At 39.6% G+C, this 24,282-nt stretch overlaps 2 protein-coding genes across 3 annotated transcripts; one reads left to right on the forward strand and one right to left on the reverse strand.

The window, feature by feature from the left end:
• Positions 1-90: 90 nt before the first annotated feature.
• Positions 91-3,880, reverse strand: LOC113116623 (uncharacterized). Of its 2 annotated transcripts, XM_026284872.1 has the most exons (9): positions 2,345-2,404; positions 2,200-2,250; positions 2,023-2,095; positions 1,842-1,919; positions 1,598-1,738; positions 1,431-1,514; positions 1,069-1,289; positions 742-901; positions 91-644 (listed from the first exon to the last, which is right to left on the reverse strand). In XM_026284872.1, exons 3-9 carry the CDS (start codon positions 2,039-2,041, stop codon positions 499-501), a joined length of 849 nt encoding a protein of 282 aa, XP_026140657.1. In that variant the 5' UTR covers positions 2,042-2,095; positions 2,200-2,250; positions 2,345-2,404; the 3' UTR covers positions 91-498. The 2 variants fall into 2 exon arrangements, 1 of the variants encoding a protein (XP_026140657.1); XR_003294053.1 differs by lacking the exons at positions 91-644; positions 742-901; positions 1,069-1,289; positions 1,431-1,514 and adding exons at positions 2,497-2,805; positions 2,913-3,114; positions 3,621-3,880 and having other exon boundaries at positions 1,674-1,738.
• A 2,589-nt stretch (positions 3,881-6,469) lies between these two features.
• LOC113116620 (GON-4-like protein) lies at positions 6,470-24,215 on the forward strand. Its single transcript, XM_026284866.1, has 31 exons — positions 6,470-6,610; positions 7,095-7,342; positions 7,421-7,522; positions 7,659-7,900; positions 8,099-8,173; positions 8,266-8,316; positions 8,427-8,477; positions 8,567-8,665; positions 8,950-9,060; positions 9,175-9,351; positions 9,432-9,651; positions 11,321-11,422; positions 11,511-11,551; positions 11,626-11,738; positions 15,278-15,479; positions 15,656-15,742; positions 16,080-16,254; positions 16,349-16,487; positions 16,720-16,870; positions 17,076-17,192; positions 17,488-19,263; positions 19,622-19,916; positions 20,032-20,195; positions 20,299-20,496; positions 20,589-20,732; positions 21,381-21,686; positions 21,770-21,880; positions 21,986-22,145; positions 23,015-23,276; positions 23,362-23,464; positions 23,548-24,215. Exons 2-31 carry the CDS (start codon positions 7,114-7,116, stop codon positions 23,659-23,661), a joined length of 6,117 nt encoding a protein of 2,038 aa, XP_026140651.1. The 5' UTR covers positions 6,470-6,610; positions 7,095-7,113; the 3' UTR covers positions 23,662-24,215.
• The last annotated feature ends 67 nt before the right edge of the window (positions 24,216-24,282 follow it).

The raw sequence follows: 24,282 nt of genomic DNA on the forward strand, positions 1-24,282 counted from the left end.
GTCAGCTCTGGCATGAAAAGAATTACCAGTAAACATAAGTAATGAGTATATCTGGTACCAAAGAATGTGCAGGACACCAAAAAAAATTCAGGTATAACATCACATTTACAAGCCATTTCTAACAATAAGATAAGTGGTAATAATTTAGAATAAAGCTCTGGAGTAGAATAGACCATTATAATGGCATTGCTGACCTGGGGTACAAGATGTCTCTTGTATCTGTGATAAACATCTTCAAATATATATAAAAAATACTGAGGTAAAAAAAGTAGTAGAACAGATATAACTGCAATGCTGACCTGTGGCACAAGGATTTACAAGCTATATTTAACAATATAATAAGTTAAGCACTATGATAATATCCACAGTGAACAGTGTGGATTGGGGAGTGCAGTCTGACACTTCTGGCTTCTTTAGGGGTCTTGATGTTACTGACTGCAGGATAAAGAAAGGGTTCCAGTTGTCAGTGATGCTGGGATGTCAGTAGTCAGCCTAGGTTTAAGGGGTCGGCTGTGGGTCCCTCTCAGCTGTGCGGCGCCTTTTTCCGCCTTCACGGTCAGATGCTCCTTTCAGGTAACGCGTAACGTTAACCTGGATGGCTTCATCAGTGGCATCCTGTGTTGCCGGGTTCTTCCGGATGGCTCCTGTAGAAAATACAGATCTGTCATTCCATTTGAATGGCATAATGCCATACACATCTACTAAACATTTTTTTTTTTTTTTTTTTTACATCCAACTTACTTTGAACAATGGTCTTCAGGAACATGTCTCTAAAACATGCTTTATCCCCAACTCCAGTCCAGGTTGTATTGATGGAAAGGTGATTAGAGAAGATACTTTGAAGCATCCGCCAGACGGTTGTCTTTAGGTCCCTCCCACATTTGATTGCCAAAAACCGAAGCTGAAAATCCAAAAAAAGTGTTACAAATTACATTTCTCTGAAGCTTATCATACATAAATATAAAATGTGACAGGCTATGGATTCAGACTGTAGAATATGCAGTGTACAATCTTAATTCTACTTTTTACATTACCCTATGGAGTTATAAACGAAATCAGCACACTTACAAATCGTTCCTGGAGCTCTTTATCCTGCCTCAAACTGTTGTCAAGCAACGCCAAATCTTCCTGGGTGTCTAGGGGGAGTAACAGATCCCCTGGCAGGGATAACTCTCCAACAGACACATTGGCACTGAAATGTTGCAGCATAGTGTCCATTTTGTTGTCCATGCTAGGCACAACATCGCCAAACTCTCCAAGACGTCGCAGCATTAAGGTCTGATCTGCACCTACAGGGGTTAAATAAAATAATAGTCAGTCCTGGTCCCTCAACTACTAAACTATGACATTTATATCTAGGTCTACTACATGTATAGGTGGCCCCAGTGGGAATTAAACCAACAACCACAGGTGTTGTTTGCAAGTTGTACCTGATTGCCCAGTGCGAGCAAACGTCTTCAACATTGTCCCAACTTGCTTCACCTGCTCTTGAAGTGAGCCGCTGTCATCCGAAGCTACAAAATGAAAGGCATATGGTAATTTTGTACATACATCACATACTCTTTCCTAAGTTTGACTTTTTTGTGCATGTTCTTACCTGCTCGTGCAGTGCTTTCCCTCAGAGCTTGGTTCTCCTCCCTCAGAGCTTGGTTCTCCTCCCTAAGGGCTTGGTTCTCCTTCCTAAGGGCTTGGTTCTCCTCCCTAAGGGCTTGTTTTTCATTCTGGAATCTCTGGAAATCTACATTAAAAAACAAAACAACAACAAAAAAAAAAAACACCTAAAGGCACTATTTTCAATACTTTTAAAACACTGGACACTAAGACATAGGCCTAAAATATACCTTCATAGCTGAAAACTTCATGCTGTACACGAGATGCCAGGGGAGTCCAAGGGCCAATTACAGAGCGATGACTTTCTCCTATTGATAATCATTGACGTAAAAATATGTTTGAAGTTATTGCATACATTTAATGAATTGGACTTAAAATGGAACACTTAGTTTAGCGCAACATATTACATACCTCCAGCGTTTTCACCCATATGCTGCCAGGGTAAATTTGCTGCTGGGGGGTGTAAAGCTTAGTACTTGACGAGCTGGAAGAGCAAACATAACAGCTTTAACTTCAGTGCAGAGTATTGCATATTCAGTAATGAAACTATAATTGAACTGTGCAATGCTAATGGAATGTACAACACACCTCGACACCTTTCATCCAGAAACTGCTGCGGCGAGTAACCAGTCAAGTGTCCTAATGAAAAACAGATTATGATTAAAGGATTCCTTATCTTAAATAGAAGCAATAGTTTCCAAGACAAAAAAACGTCACAAATAACATCACTTACTTGTACTCAAACTCTTGGCTCTGTGAAGTGGAGTCTGAATTTCTGGGGAGAAACCTGGTTCTGAGAAAGAGGAAACAGAAATTTGAAAATCTAACAAAGGGTATAGTTTAGTGGCAGGATCACAAATCAAGCATCACAGCAATTTTACATACCACCTCTGAAGTCTACAGATGGCACAACATTTTCCTGGTTTTCTGGAATCGATGCAACTTCTGGAGCATCGGGCAGCACTGAAACCTTGTTACCAGGAACAATGTTTTCAAAGCTCAAAAGAGGTTGTCCAAACGACAGCACTGCTGGTGCATCTGGAAGACTAGACTCCTCTTCATCAGAAGAGGCCTGGGGTCTGTACTTGGAATTTGAGATTCTCTTTCTCTTTCTCTTCTTGTCATCGTCCGTCGTTTCAACGCTAGAACCTGTTTGGAAGCGCACCAAATATCTCATCGCCTCTTGCCAACATTCTAGAGCAGGGAATAATGAATGAAAGTCAGTTATCCACCATAAACAGACAAAGAAAATACACAGATGAAATGCAGGAAAATCAAATGCATAAGTCAGAACCATTTACCTGCTCCCTTCATAAACTTAAAATGATGTTTCTCCCAGGTGCTGTGTGGAGGCGTGCAGCGGATGGCTAAATTGTTGCCTTTGTCTTTTTTGCGGAGGTTAAATGGGGGCCAATAGCACATGCCCTCGCTGAGCCACACTTGCGGAACCACTGCAAATGGCTGATCCTCCTCATCAATAAACTGAACAATGGCAAACAGCATCTAAAATAGAATGGATCGTTGCAGCAGTGCTTCGCCTGTGCTTCCACATAATATAGTCCCAAGACAATATCTGCCTAGGAAATCGCCTAGTGTTAATCTGGATCGCTATTTGTACTCGTTGTGAATACGCAGTCCACAAGAAGTAATTAGGTGGTTTTTTTTTATTTTTTTGATCACTTTTACTCAGGCCATGCTAGCTGGCAACAAAGGATTCCATTCATTGTGCTAAGCTAACGCCGACCCAGTCAAACTAAAACAATGCATGCACTGACACAAAAATGCATTTGCCCACCTATCTAAATGTAGGAAATAATGTGAATAAGCCCTATTTCAAAAAACAACATGTTTTTTTTGTAACATGGCGGCAACTTTGTAAACAAGGCTAACTTACTTTAGCCTTACTTTAGCTTGACTAGTAAGGCATGAACAAAGATGACTACAGATTTTACAAAGATAAACTAAAAACAATGTAAACATAATATTGCGTTAAGGAAACATGTACTTACTTAAACGATGGTAGTCCACAGAAACTCGCGATTGAACGGCGAACTGACGCGAATGTGTGCTCTAGTTATGTTGTTTGGGGAGGGGCCAGGAGCTCAGTGGCTCCAGTGCGTCATCGAGCCACCGTTTTAGCTCCGCCCAAAAAAAAAATCCTGAACACAGCAATGGTGAAAACCTATACTTTCTAACATTTATAATGTGTTTACATTTTTTTAAGTGTTTTACTGTCTTAAACATTTGTACAGGTCGCAATTGCAAATTAATCCCTTATACATGTAAAAAGTCAAAAAAAAAAAAAAAAAAAATCGAGGTTGGAAAAAAATGAAAGACATAAATGACATTTCCTGGAATGGCAGAAAGACGAAATATTTCTAAATATTTCATAAATCTGCCAGTGCAGCTGTGAAACCAGAGGAGCGTTTAGATTTTAGTTTATCCTTCTGATCAGGTCAAAACAGAGATTTTCCTGTTTATGATAGGCTATTACCATGGTTGCAAATTAATAAAAAATTATAAAGTATAGACCTACCCAAGATTTTGGCCATGTTGCAGATGTCTTTCACTGTTCACTGATGTAGCCAGGCATTAGTGAAAAGTCTAACTTCATCAATTTATTCAGCTAAATTGTTCATACCATGAATTAAATATCTATTTTAAAACCTAATCAGAATCAGAAAGATATTTATTGCCAAGTAAGTTTTACAAAAGGAATTATTTTTGGTTTATGCATGTCTCAATTGTGCATAAATCAAAGAAATGTAAACAATTTTCACCTAAGTGCATAAAATAATTTTACATATAGCCTATTAGGCTACTCTATCGCTTCAGAGTTTCAAAGTAATTTAAATGTAATTTCCTAAACCGTACCTTATCATGGAATCAAGAGTCAAGAATAAACCCTAATGGCTTAAAAAAAAAAAAAAAATAATAATAATAATAATAATAATATGGGATTTAATTCACATATAGGCTATTATGATTTTATAATCGCTTCAGATGTGAAAAGTAGTTAAAATGCTGTCAGTTCCACTTCCATTCTAACTCCCAACATGCTAAACATAGCCTTGGCTGCTGGTCGATTTTAGTAGAAATCCTTGCATTTCAAAGCGGCTTGCCGCCAGCCGGCCGCGGTCCATTAGACGGAGGCAACCGCCAAAGAAAATGAAGCAGTCGGCCCGCCGGCTTTTCGCCGGCGGCATCTCGCAAGAAATGGGAGTGACGTATTCGGCGGCAAACGTTTCATCCCCGCCAGCGGGACGCACCTATAGCCGACAGCTTAGGACAGGTGTTCTGTCGATTCACCGGCGGCAAAAAGAAGCCGTGCGGATATTTTTTGCTAGCTGGGATGTGGTTGCTACTTAAGTTAATATTAACATTCCGTTTCTTTAGACTTCACCCGAGACCAAGGAGCAGCCTTACGTAAACATTTTTTCCACCCTCTCTATGAATCCATAAGGTCCAGTGAGGTGAGCAGGTCTCGCTAGATCTGAATGGCCACATGAATCTCGCAGATGCAGAGGAGCTGTCTCACCCGAGGCCCGCGTGTTCACGTGTCCAACTTGTGAGAAAGAATAGTAAGACTGGTTCTTTGATTTCACAGGACCATGCGTAACGTTAGTTAAACAAGCCGTATGCTTTGCATTTCTGAGAAATTCCTGCAATACACTTTCCTCAAAAAATAACGATTCCCTTCTGCAAACGCATGGACTTTCCCCAAGTGTCAGAAAGCCATACGGAGTGGTCATTTTGCTGAGATGAGGCAATGACATTGCAGCTCTGGTGGCCGGGTCTGACAAAATATGAGTCTGAAGATCGTCCACAAAGCTCAAGTCGTGCTCCTCTGAGAACGGGCAGCAGCGCGGGATTGCTCGGACTAACGGTGATGTGGACCGGGGAAGAATGTGCCGCCGTCCACTCCCGACTCCAGCCTCCTCTCTTCCGCATCCCTCGAGTCTCGCCGGGCACAGTGAGGGGATGGTGAACTCGGGAACAGTGTCAGGTGTCACCACCATGTTCCTAAGAGGCAAGTGTCTCGTTGCTGCCGGCAAAATCACGAGCTGGTAGATTTCTGACCATTGTTACAGCTGGCATACAACTTTCGAGTTAAATGTCGGTAAAGTTTTTTTATTCTTCCGTTAAGTCAAAAAATGATTGTAGTTGAAATAATTTTCTTTGCAGACAATTTATTTTAAGATTAATAGAAAATATATTCTATTTCACAGCGTATGAACGAGGAAATCTCGCACTGCTCCACTTCTGGACAACAGTGAGAAACTCGAGTGAACATGGGCTACACAGTCCCGACAATAGACTCCTCCCTTTATGATAACAAAATTAAAATGATTTTATAATATAGTCATACTATTTACATTCTATATACATAAATGTAAAATTTAGCAATCTGTTTATTTTAGTAGCCTGCTATTGTGAACGAAAGCTAAAGACCATTTACTTTATGTTCTCTAACAAAAAGAAAAGCATGAAGATATTATAGACCTAGAATATCTATCTATCTATCTATCTGTCTGTCTGTCTGTCTGTCTGTCTGCCTGTCTGTCTGCCTGTCTGTCTGTCTGTCTGTCGGTCTGTCGGTCTATCTATCTATCTATAATTAGTTTATTTTTGTTTCTTTTCTTAACCGCCTAACGTTAGCTGTACAGTAAAACTAAAATAGTTAGACTCACAGGCTGACAGCAGGGTCGAATAGAGTCGTAATAACATATATGCTAATTGTGCCTAAATAAAATATAAGGAAGCAAATCAGATGTACAGAAGATAAAAATATAAAAGGTCATTATTGTGATTTTGAGGTTCTTTTCCTTGAAAGGGGTGCACAGGCAGTCGTCGTGATGGATGTACGGAGGTGTAGGAACGGTCTGTCACTGTCTGTGTTTGTGAGGGAACGAAATGACCGCGACGCCCGTCGTTTGTTGTGAAGCGGCGGGTAATGTGTATTAGAAAGCCTCCGATGGCTACAAAAACTTGTTCGAGGGTAAGAGTATTTTTTTTTTACATTATGAAAGGTTAACACAGCAAATAACACCATCCCGTTTCACAAATGTAAACTGTTTCCAAGTTATATGTATTATTTAGAGGCGCAATGCTAACTTCAGTTAGCCAATAAGCTAACATTTACAGAAAAAAACGTACAGATAACGTTACACTGTTTATGTTCTCCATCGGCTTAACAGTGAATTAGAAATAAAAATAAATTTTACAGTGTACGTTTTTCTGTTAAGTTATAACTTTTTTTCTTTTAACTGAATATAAACAAGTATGTATTTATAATAATATAGTAAGGTGGCTCGCTGGGTTTTTAGACAACGGAATGTTGTACTAACTTATTTGTTTTGTTTATCACACTGTTAATGTTATTTATTTTATAATTTCTTGAATACACACTTTTGATGATTTGTTGCAAGACATTAGTTTGTATCCCTAGTTTTCTTCAACATTAACGTTACCTGACTTTTCAGGCTCAGAGACCGATTGAACATGGGGCGGAAACGCAAGCCTTCTTCTCCAGAACCACAGCCAAATCCTGCCAAAGCACCTAAGAGAGAATCTATTAGCAGGTCGTCTTTCTCTGTCAAACTGTCTCCTAGTTCCTGGAGAAGAAAGATCTCAACCCCCACTAAGAACAAGAGATGGACCTCAATCCAGACGCTGTCTCCAGATAAAGATGTCCATCCATCCAATTGCCATGAGCAGAACTTCAATGCAGGTAGTGTAGATTCAAGCAGTATTACCTGACTGAAGCTTAGACCAGAGCATGATATTTGGTGTGTGTGTGTGTTTGTAGGCCATGGTGAGGACGACAGTGACAGTGTCCAGTCCTCCTCTCCAATTTCATCCCCACTGCAGTCAGAGGAGGATGCAGAGCTGGGTCTGGTCATCACTGTGGGTGAGTCAGACCATTTAGCTTAGCCATTAACCACACTTCACTTAGTTATGTTAATTTCTAAATAAGATAAACATCACTGTTGAATTTAGGGGTTTTCCAAAGTCTGAGCGAAGTCTCATTGCTTGTAAACCTTTAGACGAGGACAGGTGTGAAGGGGAGGAGTGGCTAAAGAAAAGGAATGGAGTGAATGTAACGAAGAGTGGTGTGAATCAGGTGGATGGAGAGATCCCTGAAAAGAATGGAGAGATGGAGAATACTTTAGAAGAGCTTGAGGAAGAGATTGAGAGTGAGGAAGAGCTGAGGAAGCTGGATAGAGATTTAACACTCAAATCAAAAAAGCTCAAGCTCTCCTCTGTCAACGTTCGTAACATCATCCACGTGAGTCTGATTTCAATGAGATGGAAGTCTGTTAAAATTGTATGCATGTAATCTTTTGACATCAAACAAATGCTCTTGTAGCATTAAATCAATCTGTGTGCCTTCGAGAAAAATGCTACCATCAAATGTAGTTTTAAAATAAATATATAAAAAATAAATAAATATAAAAAAAAAATAAAAAAAAATGTTTGACCTCAGGAGGTGGTAACCAATGAGCATGTTGTGGCCATGATGAAAGCTGCTATAAGAGACACACAAGATATGCCCATGTTTGTAAGTTCCTCTTTTATTTAACTCTTATAGTGGAAGTCTGTTTGAAAATCTGCATTTTGATATGATTTATATGTATATTCTGTTTAATTTAGGAGCCTAAAATGACACGTTCTAAGCTCAAAGAAGTTGTTGAGAAAGGGGTGGTGAGTATGTCTTTTTTTTTCTTTTCTTTTTTCTTTTCATGAGCAGGTTTTGAGTATTTTAAGCTATTATATGAAGGATCTGATTGTATTATTATTTTTTTCTTCTTCAGGGGATGGGCAATTGGAACATCTCTCCAATAAAGAAGTCAAGTGAGATTAAGGTATGAGGTTGTATCACCTGAGAGTGTTTGTGTTGTTTGTTATTTGATTGATGTTCACTGCTAATCGGTAAATGGGACTCTCTCCTTAGCCACCCCAGTTTGTGGACATTCCCCTGCAAGAGGAGGAGGACTCCTCTGATGAAGAGTATTGTCCTGATGAAGACGAAGAAGATGAAACAGCTGAAGAGGTGCATAACATATATAATATCATACTTAATTAAAATTTTCTTCTTAAAATGCACAACTGTTTTCACAAAAATATTGATAATAATTAGACATCTTTATTGAGGTCCAAATCAGTAATGGCTGCTGGTCCTGGAGTAATGGCTGCTGAAAATCACAGGAATAAATTACTTTTAAAAAGATATTTAATTAAAAAAGTCCCAAAAGTACACTTTTTACAGGATTACCAGCTCTACAGTAAAAGCGTTTTGACTGTTTTATAAAAGAACATTTTTGAATTTTCTCTCAGACTTTTTTGGAGAGTGATGTAGAGAGCACAGCCTCCTCGCCGCGTGTCAGCAGACGTTTGTCCTCTCATACACCTCCCCAATGTGATGATGCTAGCAACAGCCCCAGACTGGTACTTTATCCACCATTACAATCACGTTCACACTTATATTTAATTCTTTTTGCACAGTGCTCAAGGATTAAGGCACTTTTGTCTCTCTTTCGTCCTCCTCCATTCCTGTTACAGAAGCCCAAGCTCTCCAGGCACTTGAGAGTTGAAGCAGTGCCTATGGGTCCCCCTGCCCCACCTCCTCAATCCAGTGCCCCCTCACGGTCCCTTAGGGCACCAGACCCCTTTATTGAGAAACTACATGCTGTAGATAAAGAACTTGAACTCAGTCCTCTCTGCATGGAGCCTTACCAGGTACAGAATCACATTCTCAAACTCTCTCTGCCTAGTATATATGGTTTTGTCTGTAAAACCAGTCTGTCTGTCTGCCAAAGACTTTGAGTAATGGTGGTGGAGGAGAGCCAGATGGAAATCTGGTAGCTTGTCGTACTCGGTCAAAGCGTCCGCTGAGGGACATCCCTCTGGATCAGCTGGAGGCAGAGCTCTGTGCGCCGGACATCACGCCAGATATGTACGATAACGTCTCCACACCAGAGGACCGTGAATGGACACAGTGGCTGCAGGGGCTCATGACCTCTAACCTGGACAATGAAGGTCAGCTGGTGTAGTGTCTACTGCATGTTCAAAAAAATATATTCTATTTCCTTTTTAATTTCTGTCAATATTTTATATGTAGTGTCTACTGCACAAGATGTTCAAAAATATATTCTATATCCTTTTTAATTTCTGTCAATATTTTTTATTTATATATATATATATATATTAGACTTGTGCCGTTATTCAGTAATTCAATATATCACGCATTGAATATGCACAATATTGTGTTCATGGGCACTTATAAATATCGCAAATTATTCTTATTTTGGAATGCATTAGAATACAATAGAATACTATTCCCATCAACTGGTCAAAATGCACAACACCGCTGTATGCTGCTTGAAAGACTTTGTGGCTCTGATGTAAACAAGCATGTAAGAGAAGCACATGAAGGAACACTTGAGGGTCGAGCTGAATGAAAGCACATTCACTCTCTGACAGCAGATGGCCCTAAACTGCAGAAAATGTCCTTACCCTGGAAACCCCTTAAATAATCCATCTGGACTACTTTCTGAAACATATTTAAATAATTTTAAATAGCCATTCAGATTTGTGTATCTGCTATGATGTTCATCACGGTGCCAAATACTTAAGACTTAATGGGTTATTTTAATCTGGACTACAACGTGCCATAGGTATAGTTTGAACATTTTTGGATTTTTTATTGTTAATTCGCACTTTACATCAGGGCTTTATTTTTAACATTAGTTAATTCATTGGTTAACATAAACTGCCAATGACAAATTCTTCTGAACATTCATTAATCTTAGGTATTCCAATATTTAATAACATGTTGTTAAAATGTAAATTTCAACTGTATTATTTAATGAGCAAACATGAACTATGACTTTTATTTTCTTTTTTTAACAAAGATTAACTACTCCTAAAACTATTTTAAACATTACCCAAAATAATAAATATTTAACAAGTATGCATTAGAAGTACAAGAAGTACATTATTGCTATTCTTTTGAACATTCTATTCATCAAAGAATTCTGAAATCCTTTTTAAACCTGTTCAACTGTTTTCAACATTGATAATAATAAGAAATGGTCCTATAGCACCAAATCAGCATATTAAGATGATTTCTGAAGGATTATGTGAAACTAAAGACTGGAGTAATGGCTTCTTGAAAATTCAGCTTTGTGATCGTAGGAATAAATAGCTCTTTAAAATGTTAAAATGGAAAACAGTTGTTTTAAATCGTAATCATATTTAACATATTATTTTTACTGTATTTTTGATCACATAAATGCAACCTTTGTGATCATAGAATATTTTTTATATTATTCCCCTAACATTTGATTGGTAGTGTATATAGTATTAATTGGGGCTGTTTTGGACCCCTCTCATTCTTGTTTACTGGCCTGGGCTGAACAAGTGAATCTCCATGTGCGATCATGTGCTTTAAACAAATCACTATCATGCCTGTTTCACTCAGACAGATGCTGTCAAAGCACTTTTCTTAAATGTTGTAATGGCTTCCTCTGAGTGTGAGACTAGTTTAGTGTGTGTGTGTCCGTGGTTAAATACCACCTCAGTTTTTTCCACTCATGTTTTTCTTCCCCTGACCTTTTCCCCAGTTTCCTCTCTGCATCACTGCTCTACGTGTGTTCTCACACATGAAGGGTACAGTTCTTCTTACAGTTCCCTCTCTGTATTTCAGAAGAGGCTGATGAAGATGATGACCCTGAATATAACTTCCTGGATGATTTAGATGAGCCAGATTTGGAGGATTATCGAAATGATCGTGCTGTTCGTATCACAAGTGAGTTTTTTTCTACAGGTTGTAGATTGGAAAAAACACTCAGTTTGAAGTATTTGCTTTTAGTAATGATTTCATCTCTCTTTTGCAGAGAAGGAAGTCAATGAGCTCATGGAAGAGCTGTTTGAAACAGTAAGTGGACTTAACACTAACAGGAACAAACTAAGTCCAGTCACTCCTCACTCATTTTCCCTCCTGTTTTATAGTTCCATGATGAGTTGGCTGCCAATGAACAAGACGAGGAGGGTCACGAAGAAGATGAGGAACGTGACGAGGAGGCCAATGACGCACCACAATTCAATGTCCCTCAAGCCATTAGGTAACACACACACACACACACCCCCTAGGATTTTGGCCATTTCTATGGACATTCTGTCCTAATTTACACTTCCAATTTTTTTATTTATATATTTAAATATATGTTCTATTTACATTTTTATTTTAATAAATTTGATATTGCTTTTAAATTTCATATAATTTTAAACTAATAATATATGTGTGTTAAACATTTTACATTTATTGTTTATTGTGTGAAATACGACTGACAATTAATAATGTTTCTTGATATTATTAATATATTGTTAATTTGACTTATATGCTATATATAGTGTGTGTGTGTGTGTGTGTATGTATATATATGTATGTATATATACAGTATTGTTCAAAATAATAGCAGTACAATGTGACTAACCAGAATAATCAAGGTTTTTCGTATATTTTTTTATTGCTACGTGGCAAACAAGTTACCAGTAGGTTCATTAGATTGTCAGAAAACAAATGAGACCCAGCATTCATGATATGCACGCTCTTAAGGCTGTGCAATTAGGCAATTAGTTGAATTAGTTGAAAGGGGTGTGTTCAAAAAAATAGCAGTGTGGCATTCAATCACTGAAGTCATCAATTTTGTGAAGAAACAGGTGTGAATCAGGTGGCCCCTATTTAAGGATGAAGCCAACACTTGTTGAACATGCATTTGAAAGCTGAGGAAAATGGGTCGTTCAAGACATTGTTCAGAAGAACAGCGTACTTTGATTAAAAAGTTGATTAGAGAGGGGAAAACCTATAAAGAGGTGCAAAAAATGAAAGGCTGTTCAGCTAAAATGATCTCCAATGCCTTAAAATGGAGAGCAAAACCAGAGAGACGTGGAAGAAAACGGAAGACAACCATCAAAATGGATAGAAGAATAACCAGAATGGCAAAGGCTCAGCCAATGATCACCTCCAGGATGATCAAAGACAGTCTGGAGTTACCTGTAAGTACTGTGACAGTTAGAAGACGTCTGTGTGAAGCTAATCTATTTTCAAGAATCCCCCGCAAAGTCCCTCTGTTAAAAAAAAGGCATGTGCAGAAGAGGTTACAATTTGCCAAAGAACACATCAACTGGCCTAAAGAGAAATGGAGGAACATTTTGTGGACTGATGAGAGTAAAATTGTTCTTTTTGGGTCCAAGGGCCACAGGCAGTTTGTGAGACGACCCCCAAACTCTGAATTCAAGCCACAGTACACAGTGAAGACAGTGAAGCATGGAGGTGCAAGCATCATGATATGGGCATGTTTCTCCTACTATGGTGTTGGGCCTATTTATCGCATACCAGGGATCATGGATCAGTTTGCATATGTTAAAATACTTGAAGAGGTCATGTTGCCCTATGCTGAAGAGGACATGCCCTTGAAATGGTTGTTTCAACAAGACAATGACCCAAAACACACTAGTAAACGGGCAAAGTCTTGGTTCCAAACCAACAAAATTAATGTTATGGAGTTGCCAGCCCAATCTCCAGACCTTACTCCAATTGAGAACTTGTGGGGTGATATCAAAAATGCTGTTTCTGAAGCAAAACCAAGAAATGTGAATGAATTGTGGAATGTTGTTAAAGAATCATGGAGTGGAATAACAGCTGAGAGGTGCCACAAGTTGGTTGACTCCATGCCACACAGATGTCAAGCAGTTTTAAAAAAACTGTGGTCATACAACTAAATATTAGTTTAGTGATTCACAGGATTGCTAAATCCCAGAAGAAAAAAAATGTTTGTACAAAATAGTTTTGAGTTTGTACAGTCAAAGGTAGACACTGCTATTTTTTTGAACACACCCCTTTCAACTAATTGCCCAATTGCACAGCCTTAAGAGCGTGCATATCATGAATGCTGGGTCTTGTTTGTTTTCTGACAATCTACTGAACCTACTGGTAACTTGTTTGCCACGTAGCAATAAAAAATATACTAAAAACCTTGATTATTCTGGTTAGTCACATTGTACTGCTATTATTTTGAACAATACTGTATATATGTATATATATATATATGTGTGTGTGTTTTTGTGTATATGTGTGTGTGTGTGTGTGTGTGTGTGTGTGTGTGTATATATATATATATATATATACTTTTTTTCTTTCTTTATTATATTATGTTCCTATATTTCTTTCCTCCTGTATTAGCATTTTTTTTTCTTATTTTAAAAAAGGTATTTTATCATATAAAAGATATGAAGCAAGAAGAAATATTAATACACTCTGAAGTTGAGTCCTCCCTTTGGGACAGAGCAGCAAAGGAGTGCTGTGTCTGTTTGGGTAGGGAGGCAGAGAAATGCTCTAATGTGTCCAGTTGTTTCACTATAGACCCAGGACATATAATGGACACTGCAGAGCTACATGTACACACTCACTATAGACTGAACACACACACATATACCTTCCACCACCACTGCTGAGTACTGTACAGGTGCAGGTGTGTATGTCACTGTGGACGTGCTGAAAAGATTTCACCATATGCCTCTGCTACGTGCAGAATCCAGGCACAGAGGCTTTAAATAGAGCTCATTTACTGGAAAACATAACGGCTAAATGCATGTGTGTGCGCGCGCACACACACACACACACACAAACAAACCTCTGACACAGAATGAAAGGGCATGCCTTAAACTGTATGCCCCTTTTTGATGTTATGATCATCAACAGTACCTGTCTGAACCCTTATTTAAAACTCGTCGTCACTTTAGGCTTGTCACCTCTGAGTTCTTTGAGTATGGATGTAAGCAACATTGTTACGGAAATAGCATAGTATCAATCAGCACACAACTGTCATGAGATGGACATGTCACACAATTTTGCAGCTTATTATTTACAGTGAGAAGCGGCCATTACAGCTAGTAGTGTTTGTGTGGTCCATGTGCGTCACTGTGTTCTGGGTACAGACAGAGATCTGGTTGATGTTTTTTTTAAATTAATGTTAATGAGGTACATTGACGTCTGTGCTGTCTTTTTCACACTGAGAGGGAGTGTGTGCACACCGTCCCTGCAATGCTTATTCACTAGGCTACAGAGAGTGTAAGAGACTTGGCCTGTTTAATTTGCTAGACATATTTGATGATTAACGAAACAATGATTTGATTTTTAATTAATGTCAGCTTACATGTAAAGGAAGACATTTGAATCAATGAGTCATAATTATGTTGTCTGTTGATAATTCTGCTATTAGGCAATTATATATATGCAGCTGTCAAATTACTCTCATTTAGGCTTGGCTCCATTTTTCTATGGAATGCCCACTTTTCATGATTACTCTTGGGAAAAAACCAACTCCCACTTCATTCCTCTCTTGGAAATGCTTCACAGATTAAATTAAAATTCATAGTGATTTATTTGTAATTTTTATATATTTGTTATTGATACTTTAATTCTGGTACTACCAAGGTAGGCTGAATGGACATCTCTATTTAAGAATGCCATTTAAAATAATAGAAATTTCATGTTTCATCAGAATGCCAGTTCAACAGATTTTCTTTGCAGTAATTACGTATCAATGCTGCTTCTGCACATATAAAAACATCCCATTCACTGTGTTTCTATTCGCATCAGGTTTGAGGAGCCGCTGGCTCACATGTTGACCGCATGCAGGCGGACAGTCAGAGGGCAGCTGGACGCTTTGCAGCAGCGACGGGAGAACCAGGTTCGGACCGCCCAGCATGCATGTGGGTCTGGCATTATTCTTGTTCAGTCCAGCTGTCCTCTGGTAGTCACGTCTCCTCAGAGAACACAACTGCAGCAGCAAATTCAGCAAGTAAGAGTTTTAAACACCAATGTGCACAATGAACATACTTAATTTACTTAAGGAAGGATCTAGTCTTTTGCCCAAAGAATGTTGCTTTTTGTCTGATAGGTGTGATTCATGATTTTATTTAATTGTCATTAATTTGTCATTTAGTCTTTTTTTTTTTTTTTTTCTCTCCTCTGCAGCATGTCCAGTTACTGACACAGGTCAATATGCTGTGCAACCCAGTGGAGGCACTACAGAGTGAAGCTCAAACCACCAAACAATTCCTGGTAAGAAAATTATGGATTAAACACACCAGTGTCTTGTTTTTAGAAGTAAAATGTAAGGAACAAGAAAAGAATACGGCACATGATTTAAAAGTGACCAGCGGAAAGAAAATGTGTTGCTTGACCGATTCTTTTTATTTTTATTATTATTATTTTATTTTTGTCATCTTTACTAAAAGTAATCATGGCCTCCTAATAATCCCAAACCACTTGATTGGCTCTATGACTCTCTCTCCTTTCCACCTGTAGCTGGTGTGTGGCTGCCGTCGCATCATCCAAGTGGATGCTTTTTCTCAAAAGTTGTTTTAATTTGACCTTGTTTCCTGTCCTTTTTCAACAGGGGGAGTTGCTGTCATTTGCAGAGCGGGCAGAGGAGGAGAGGTCAGCGGTTAATCCAGGTTTTAGAAGCATGTTCAGGGTGTGTAACTTGCAGTCCTCCCTCAACTTGTTGGAGGAGTTAAAGCAGTGTCCCTCTCCTCTGTATCTTCTTCCCAAACCCATTCGCCCAAACTCAGGTTAAGCATCTCCTATTTCATATGACCCAATTAATCAAATCAATAAAGTCAGATGTGTATTTATGATGGCCGTATGTTTTCTTTGTTTTTGTAGCTCATTCGTACCCATTGCTCCCTGCTGGTCTTGCGTGGTTGTTCGCCACACGCTCTGTGTTTCTGTACCCAGAGCTTCTGCCACACTGTAGGCTGAATCCCCATTGCGGCAAAATATGTTACACCAAAGGAGAAGACTGGTACGATTGGCTATGACTCAATAACAGGAGTACATTTTTTATATTTTAATATAGTATATAAATAATTGCACACCAATAATACTTGAATTGGTCAGTGAAGGAAGAAATGTTGATATGGGCTTTTTGCTGAGTCTTGATTCAAAAAGCTTTGTTGAGTTTGGACAACTGACACCACCTAGCAAAGATTTACCTTCTCCCAGTTTACCCTCGTCCCCTGCTCTCACCTCTCCAGTCTCTTAGTCTTGGGGTTAAAGCACTTCGCTCAGACAGAGTTCCCATATCACCTGATGAGCCGCTATCTGATTCGGCCCAAGCGTCAGGAGCAGCTGCGTGTGCGTGTGAAGGACATGGTGGCCCCCAAAGCCCCGCACAACATCATCAAGGTGATCTTCATATACACTATAACATGAATTGAGCCCTGAGCCCTTGGTGGGTGGACCTTTGCTCCATGGTTTATTTATTATCGGTGTTTAATTATGGTTTAATAATCTATGATTTCAACACCTTCTGAAACTACAATTTAAAATAATTCTTAATCGTGATGAATGGAGGTTAAAAGTTATGATAGTGTAATGTTGTTTTTCTTAGTTTTACTGGCAGAATCGTGTGGTTACTCCCTTGCCAGTGATGTGCAGACCTGTGGTGCCCGGAAAGGAGTGCCCTCCTGTGGAGAGAGAGCAGGAAGTCATGCCCAACTGGCTGAAGGTATTATAACTTCCTAGACCCCTAGGTGGACCTTCAAAGACGATAACTGAAGGCTGACATGTACCGCTGATTCTTCTGTTGTAATAAAAATAAACTGAACAATTGTAAAATAATTTTACAAATCTTTTTTAGCATTAACATTGTTAAAATAACAAAATGTTAATTATTAAGACGTCTTGGGCCCATCAGAATGTCGTTAAGAATCACTGCACTAGACTCATTTACTAAAACCACTATAAAACATTTTTATCTGTCTGATTTTAAGTATCCCTGATGTTTTAAAATTTCTTTACAGAAAAGCTTGCCATACATCCATAGGGCAGTTTTTCAGGGCAGTTTAAAGGTGACCTCCAACCCCAAATCTCCTACCCTTGTCTTCCCGAAAGGAACACGCTACCCACAGTTCCTTCCTAAAGGCGTCACTCTGCGTCTGCACCCTTCACAGAGACCAATTCGGCCTTCACAGCCCAAATCTCGGCCTCTACGTGGTTTCGCCCGTCCTACTCTCGCACCACTGGCTAAAGCGCCTCCATGTCCTACAAGTTCAGGAAATGTATTGAGCAATGTCTCCACACCACTCCCAGCACATGGTGTGATTTTATTAACCCAAGCGCCTAGCACTCCTATAAATGGGGTGTTTCCATTGGTGCAGCCCCCTTTAACCCCTGCCCATGGGACTGTCCCACTAAGCACCTCTTGTCCTGTTAACTTCCAGTATTTTTCTACAGAATTGGGGGTTGGTAATCCAGCACACCCTCCTGACAACTTTCCGCCTACGGCAGTCGAGAGACACCCAAGTGACATCCCTCTACTTAGTACTGGGACTGTCAAGATGTGTGGCATGCAGCAGATGTCCAGTAAACTCAATAAACGGACCATGCCTAGAAAACTCGCTCCTTTGAGACCAGCTTCCCAGCTGCCCCAGCTCTTGCCCCTGTCCCCTGGGAATATAGGAAACATAAGCAACCCTGCTGTCAATATAGATCAGCCAATATCCTTGAATGTCACACAGAATTTTCCATCAGATAACGTCATTGTTATCAAAGCCCATGAAAATGCCACCACACACAGAGTGGTCACATCTCCCTCTCATGATGTTGTCATACACTTAGTTCCAGGGACAAATGCCTTGGAAAATTCCTCAAATCCCTACATTGGAAAGACGACACAGAGATCCAAATGTGACTCTATGCAAACCATGAAGGACGTCACTCCCATGCAGCATAGTGTGGAAAATGGTCAAAGGAATGTCTTCTCTCCTCTTACAGCAGCAGACTGTTCTCAGTTTGTGCTGGTTCAAAATGTTTCATCTGCAGGTGTTCCTCAGTTTGTTCTTCTTCCCAAAGACTCCATCGTTTTGAACCAACCTGCTTCACTGCCTGCTAAAGGCGCACCAGGAAGTGTATCCCAGCAAACCAACTGTCCTGACATTCATTCTAGCTCCAAAATCATAAATGACAAAGGCAGGACTGAGGTGCCTTTAAACACCCAAACGCCAGCCACATCATTGCCAAATAGAGGAGAAGAGGTTGAGGAAATGGTTGGAGATAGATGGGAAGAGGAAATGGCAGGTGCTTTGTTTGGTAGTCCTCTCCTGGCACTCTCGGAGTCCTCTTGCAGCCCTGACTCCAGTTTGACCAGCACGGACAGTGGTGCTGAAGCTTCTGCGAGGGTGGAGATGGATACTGTAGAGTGTCTTCCTTTCCAATCCGCCTCTGGCAGACAGGAAACACCAGGAGTGCACAAACGCAGCACTGGAGATGGAAAGGAGCAACAGTCTAGCGGGGGAAAGAAACAAAACAGTGGGAACGAGGAGGGACGGGGTGAGGAGAGGGAAAGTGGGGGAAACGGAGAACGTGATGAAGATGAAGCCGAGAAGAACTGTGATGGAGAAGGTGACAGGAAAACAGATGGGGATGGAAGTGGCGACAAAAGAAGGGAAGGGAATGATGGAGATGGAGAGAGGGATGAAGAAGTGGAGGATTTTGATGATCTCACACAGGATGAAGATGAAGAGGAAGTGATGTCATCAGCATCAGAGGAATCCGTCTTGTCTGTTCCAGAGCTTCAGGTTTGTCTAAATAAATTTAAACTGAATTACTAAAAGCAGTCATTTTAAATGCTACAAGTGAATTTAGGCATCACAACATTAGAATGTACAGGATGAAAATTAAAAAAAAATATTTGTGTGTGTTTTCAAAGATTAGGTGAGTGTTGAATGATTACAGATATATATATATATATATATAAAAAAATATGAAATGAGCATGCACAAGTACATATAACAGATACCAATAAATTGATCTATAATCGATTTGGTACTGATATATCATGCATTCTTAAACAAGTATTATGCTTAAAAGCTTGAGTCTGTAATCCATATCTTTCTAGAGTTTTATTCATTTGTTTCCTCTGTGTTCCCTTGGTAGGAGACAATGGAGAAGTTGACCTGGTTGGCATCAGAGAGCAGCTTGTGCAGAGAGGGGGAATCTGAGGACGACAATTTACCCACGTCCCCAACATCCCCCACCTCCACAAACTCCCAAATCTCCCCTGCATCCCAGAATTCCCAGGAGGAAAACTCAGAGGATGAGGATGATGGTGCGATGAAGGGTGATGAGATGGAAGCAGGGGAGGGAGAAGGTGGAAAGCTTCCTGAGGGAGAAACATTGCCTGGCGACGACCCTCCACAGATCAGCGGGAGAGGAGGGGGGCGTGGAAGAGGTCAGCCCAACTTTTAACACCATATTGTTTTCAGGGATGCCAGTTGAATTGAACTCTGGTTGGTTCATTTTTCATTATGAATTGTTCAGTTCATTCAGTTTATTTACTCGTGCAGGCCGTGGTCGCCAACCCACACGTAGTCAGAAGCGAGGTCGACGTCAAGAACGAGGAAGTAAAGATGCCTCAAAGCTGCTTCTGTTATACGATGACCACATCTTGGACAACGATCCAATGAGAGAGAGCAAAGACATGGCTTTTGCCCAGGCTTATCTCAGCCGGGTCAGACCTCTTGGATATTTGACTCACTTGAATCACTTTTATATCAATTAGAGAAACACTGATTGTTCTCTTATATTCCTTCCATTTCGTTTGCTGTTGTTAGGTGCGTGAGGCCTTGCAAGACATTCCTGGCAAGGTGGAGGAGTTTTTAAGGCTGCTTTATGAGTTTGACCAGGTGGGGGAGAGTCGCAGTGTTGTAGAGTTGTTCTCCCAGCTGAAGCTTCTGCTCAAAGACTGGCCTGAGCTCCTCAAAGACTTTGCTGCTTTTCTTTTGCCTGAGCAAGCTCTGGAGTGTGGACTGGTAAATACAATCATTTTATAGACCGAATAGTGTATTGTGAAATAAGTGATTTAAGTAACGTAATCGCTACTTAATCGTTCTCCCATCCACAGTTTGAAGAGCAGCAAGCCTTTGAGAGGAGTCGTCGATTCCTGCGTCAGTTGGAGATCAGTTTTGGGGAGAATCCGTCTCATTACCAGAAGATCGTGAGAGCGCTGCAGAGTGGAAGTCCTCTCAGTCCTGCTGGGATTGAAGAGGTATAAAGGAATATATAGAGATATGCTACCATTCAGAATTACACTTATTTATTTAGAAAGATTGCAAGGATGCATTAATTCAATAAAAAACACTAAAGATTACAAAAGATTTCTGTTTCTGATAAATGCTGTACTTTATGAATGTACTATTCATCACAGATTCCAGACAAAAAAAGTATAATTTCCACATAAACATTAAGCAGTGCTATTTACTTGAGATTATATGAAAAAAAAAAAAGTTTCAGCATATTAGAATGATTTCCGAAGTTTCATGTGGCACTGAGGACTAATGTAATTGCTGCTGAAAATTCAGCTTTGCCATCACAGGAATGAATTGCATTTTAAAATGTTCAAATAGAAAACCGTTGTTTTTAAATTGTAATATTTTGCAAATTTTTCTGTTTTTTTTTTCTTTTCACTGTATTTTTTAACTAAATAAATGCAGCCTTGCTGAGCATAAGAGTAACATAAAAAATCATATCAACCCCAAACATTACGTTATAATGTCCATGAAATAGAATTAATTGATGCTATTCACTCAATTGTGTGTAGTTTCGCAGCAAGGGCCCAATACAACTAAAATATTTTTTTGGACTGTTTATTGTTTTTGTTTTCTTAAATCCCATTATTTCTGCTTTTGTGACTCAGTTCAAAGCACAGATGGCCAGCCTTCTTAAGGGCCACACACACCTACAGGGAGAATTTGGGATGTTTTTTGACGAGATGCGTCCAACCCCGGCACGTCCTGGCCAGTTTGAGGAGGCAGTTTGGCCGGAGGACGTGGGCACTGGGACAGATGGAGAGGCAGGGATGAACGTGGGCTCTAGAGATGGTGTATGGGGAGGATTTGAGGGAGTAACTCTGCCTGATCTAGAGGAGGATGAAGAGTCCCACAAGATTCGACAGATCAGCAGCAGGAGGAGGAAAGAAATTCACACCCATGGCAACTTCAAGGTATCTTCATTCGGCTCATCCCAGTGAATACACAGTTGTTTTCCCCATCCTTGTTTAGATGTTAATCTCATTCTTTTCTTCAGGACTGTGATTGGCCTGAGAATGATTGCTCATGTCCTTGTCATGACTCCAGCCATGATGCCAAACATCGCAGGCATAAGAGAAAGGGATGCTTGCGTTGTCATAGCAACAAGGTGCTCGCTGTGTTTATTTTGTCACTTGGGCATGTCACTTTTGTCTTGTAAATGCAAATGTTTTGATGGAGGCCATGTGTCCTTATATGTTATTATCATCATCAGGCCACTAATGCCTCTAAAGTACTGAAGAGTCACGATTCTGCGTTTCCATCTGCCGATGCACAGTCTGAAGAAAAGGAGGAAAGAGGACAAGGGGAGGATGGAGAGGCAGAGAAAGAGGTTAAAGATGAGAATAGCAGTGGAGCAAACAATCCACATCATGGTAAAGCCTAATTTCTTTAATTTTTGTTACTTTTAATTAGAATTGTATTGTTTACAATTGGCATCTACAATTAGACACAGTTCGGAGTGAGCATTTTTTTAAGGACATTTAATCCTTTTATTCAGCAGAGATGTGTTAAAGGAATGGTTAACCCAAAAAGGACAATTCTGTCATTTATCATTCACCCTCATGTTGTTCTAAACCCTTAAGACTGTCGTTCATCTTTGGAGCCCAAATTAAGATATTTATGATAAAATCCGAGAGCTCTCTGACCCTCCCATAGACAGCAAGGAAACTACCACGATCTAGGTCCAGAAACGTAGCAAGGACATCTGCAAAATAGTCATATTAGCTCTTTCTGTTCATTAAAGAATCCTGACAAAATGTAGCAAGGTTTCCGCAGAAATAAGCAGCACAACGGTTTTCAATATTGATAATAAGAAATGTCTCTAGAGCACCAAATCGGTTAGAACAGACTGAAGTAATAGCTGCTGAAAACTCAGCATTACCATTACAGAAATTAAATAAATAAAAAACTGTAACTGTTATTTAAAATTGTAATATTTCATTATTCATTATTCATTCATTTGTTTTGGCTGTAAAAAAAAATTAAAATATAAAAAAAATTCCTGTTATCGCCCAAAACTTTTCAATGGTAGTTTACATTATTGAGCAAATACTTTTGATTTGCTAATATTTAAATTAATACATTTATATTAGTATATTGTTTTATGTATTACATGTAATATAATATATATTTTTTTAAATGTAGGTATCTGTATCAATGTAGATATTCAGTATCATATCTAGTGTACTGACGGTTTACTGGAAATGACAGAGATTTTTAAAATTCTTTATCTGATCTGCAGATGGTGATGAGAGAGAGAGACCCCCTTCCCCCATCCCACAAGAGCAGGAAATACAGAACAAAGATGATGACAACCAGAAAAACAAAGAGGAGAGGCATCATAAGACCACACAGAAGCTCAGTAGGGATGAAGAAGATTCACCTGAATCCGGAGAGAGAGATGCCACTCAGCAGAGCGCACTGAGCCCAGCATTAGACACACCTGTGTGTGCCAAAAACATCTCCCTCACTCCCACTGGAGAGAGGGTCATTCTCTGGACCAGGTGAGCAGAGCCACAGATCGTGATGGAGCATCATCTGATGGTGCTTGTGTTTTACATGGTGCTTGTTTTATCATCTGGTTCATAGGGAGGCCGATCGAGTGATCCTTACAGCCTGTCAGCAGCAAGGAGCCAATCAGAGCACTTTTCAGGCTGTGTCAGAGCAGCTCGGTAACAAAACCCCAAGTGAGGTACCACAAATATAAAGTTACATGTCTTTTTTTCTTTATTGCTTTTCCTTCCTTTGCCTTTTTTAACAACAATGTCTCTGCAGGTTTCAAGGAGGTTTCGGGACTTGATGCGTCTGTTCCATATATCAGCGTGTCAAGCCAGCTCAGAGGACGAGGCTGCTGAGCAGCAGTCTGCCACCGATGAGGAAAAGGACTGAGGCCTGCAGACTTTTCTCCATCCATATGAACTGTTGACTGTGCTTTAAAACACAAATGCAGTTCTTGTAGTTGGAGAACCTGCCAAAGACATATTTTAAGTGTGGTGACAAAGGGTCGGAAGGTCTCTCTGTAACATATGAAGTATAAATCCACTAAATATGAAGGTGTTCTCAAACAAATGCTAAACACACAAGTCCAACATACACGGTTATACCCGAAGAATTGTAGAACAAAAATGGCTCCAGTTCTGACTGGACCTGATTATTGAATTACCATTGGTTGGCAAGTTTTACAGCCCTTTATTGAGCACAAAGTGAAATATTTGATTAGTCAAACAATGCTGGGGGAAAAAAAAACTCTAACCAGCAGATTCACACTGACGTTGTTTCTAACAGATTGATTGTAAATTCTGTGAAAATATAGGGGGGCATGTACAGTATTTTTATATCAGGGTGATTTTGATTTTATTTTGCTTCAGATGTTAGTTTTGTGAATGTTGCACAAGTTGTTGGTAATCTGAAGAGAGAACTAATAAAATGATTATTTATACTGAGTTTTGTGCAAGTCTTATTGTGTCTTTGTGTGAGTGTGTATATACTGTATACCTGAATGAACATTTT

This window comes from Carassius auratus, chromosome 16 (assembly GCF_003368295.1).
Source record: "Carassius auratus strain Wakin chromosome 16, ASM336829v1, whole genome shotgun sequence".
In the NCBI taxonomy this organism is placed as follows: domain Eukaryota; kingdom Metazoa; phylum Chordata; class Actinopteri; order Cypriniformes; family Cyprinidae; genus Carassius; species Carassius auratus.

Coding starts and splice junctions, on each gene's coding strand:
- LOC113116623 (XM_026284872.1), bottom strand. Junction 1,290..1,430: donor TGCTCGCACTGGGCAATCAG/GTACAACTTGCA, acceptor TAACCCCTGTAG/GTGCAGATCAGACCTTAATG. Junction 902..1,068: donor AAGAGCTCCAGGAACGATTT/GTAAGTGTGCTG, acceptor TTGGATTTTCAG/CTTCGGTTTTTGGCAATCAA.
- LOC113116620 (XM_026284866.1), top strand. CDS start 7,114: ATGGGGCGGAAACGCAAGCCTTCTTCTCCAGAACCACAGCCAAATCCT. Junction 9,061..9,174: donor CTAGCAACAGCCCCAGACTG/GTACTTTATCCA, acceptor TTCCTGTTACAG/AAGCCCAAGCTCTCCAGGCA. Junction 21,687..21,769: donor ACACCCATGGCAACTTCAAG/GTATCTTCATTC, acceptor TCTTTTCTTCAG/GACTGTGATTGGCCTGAGAA.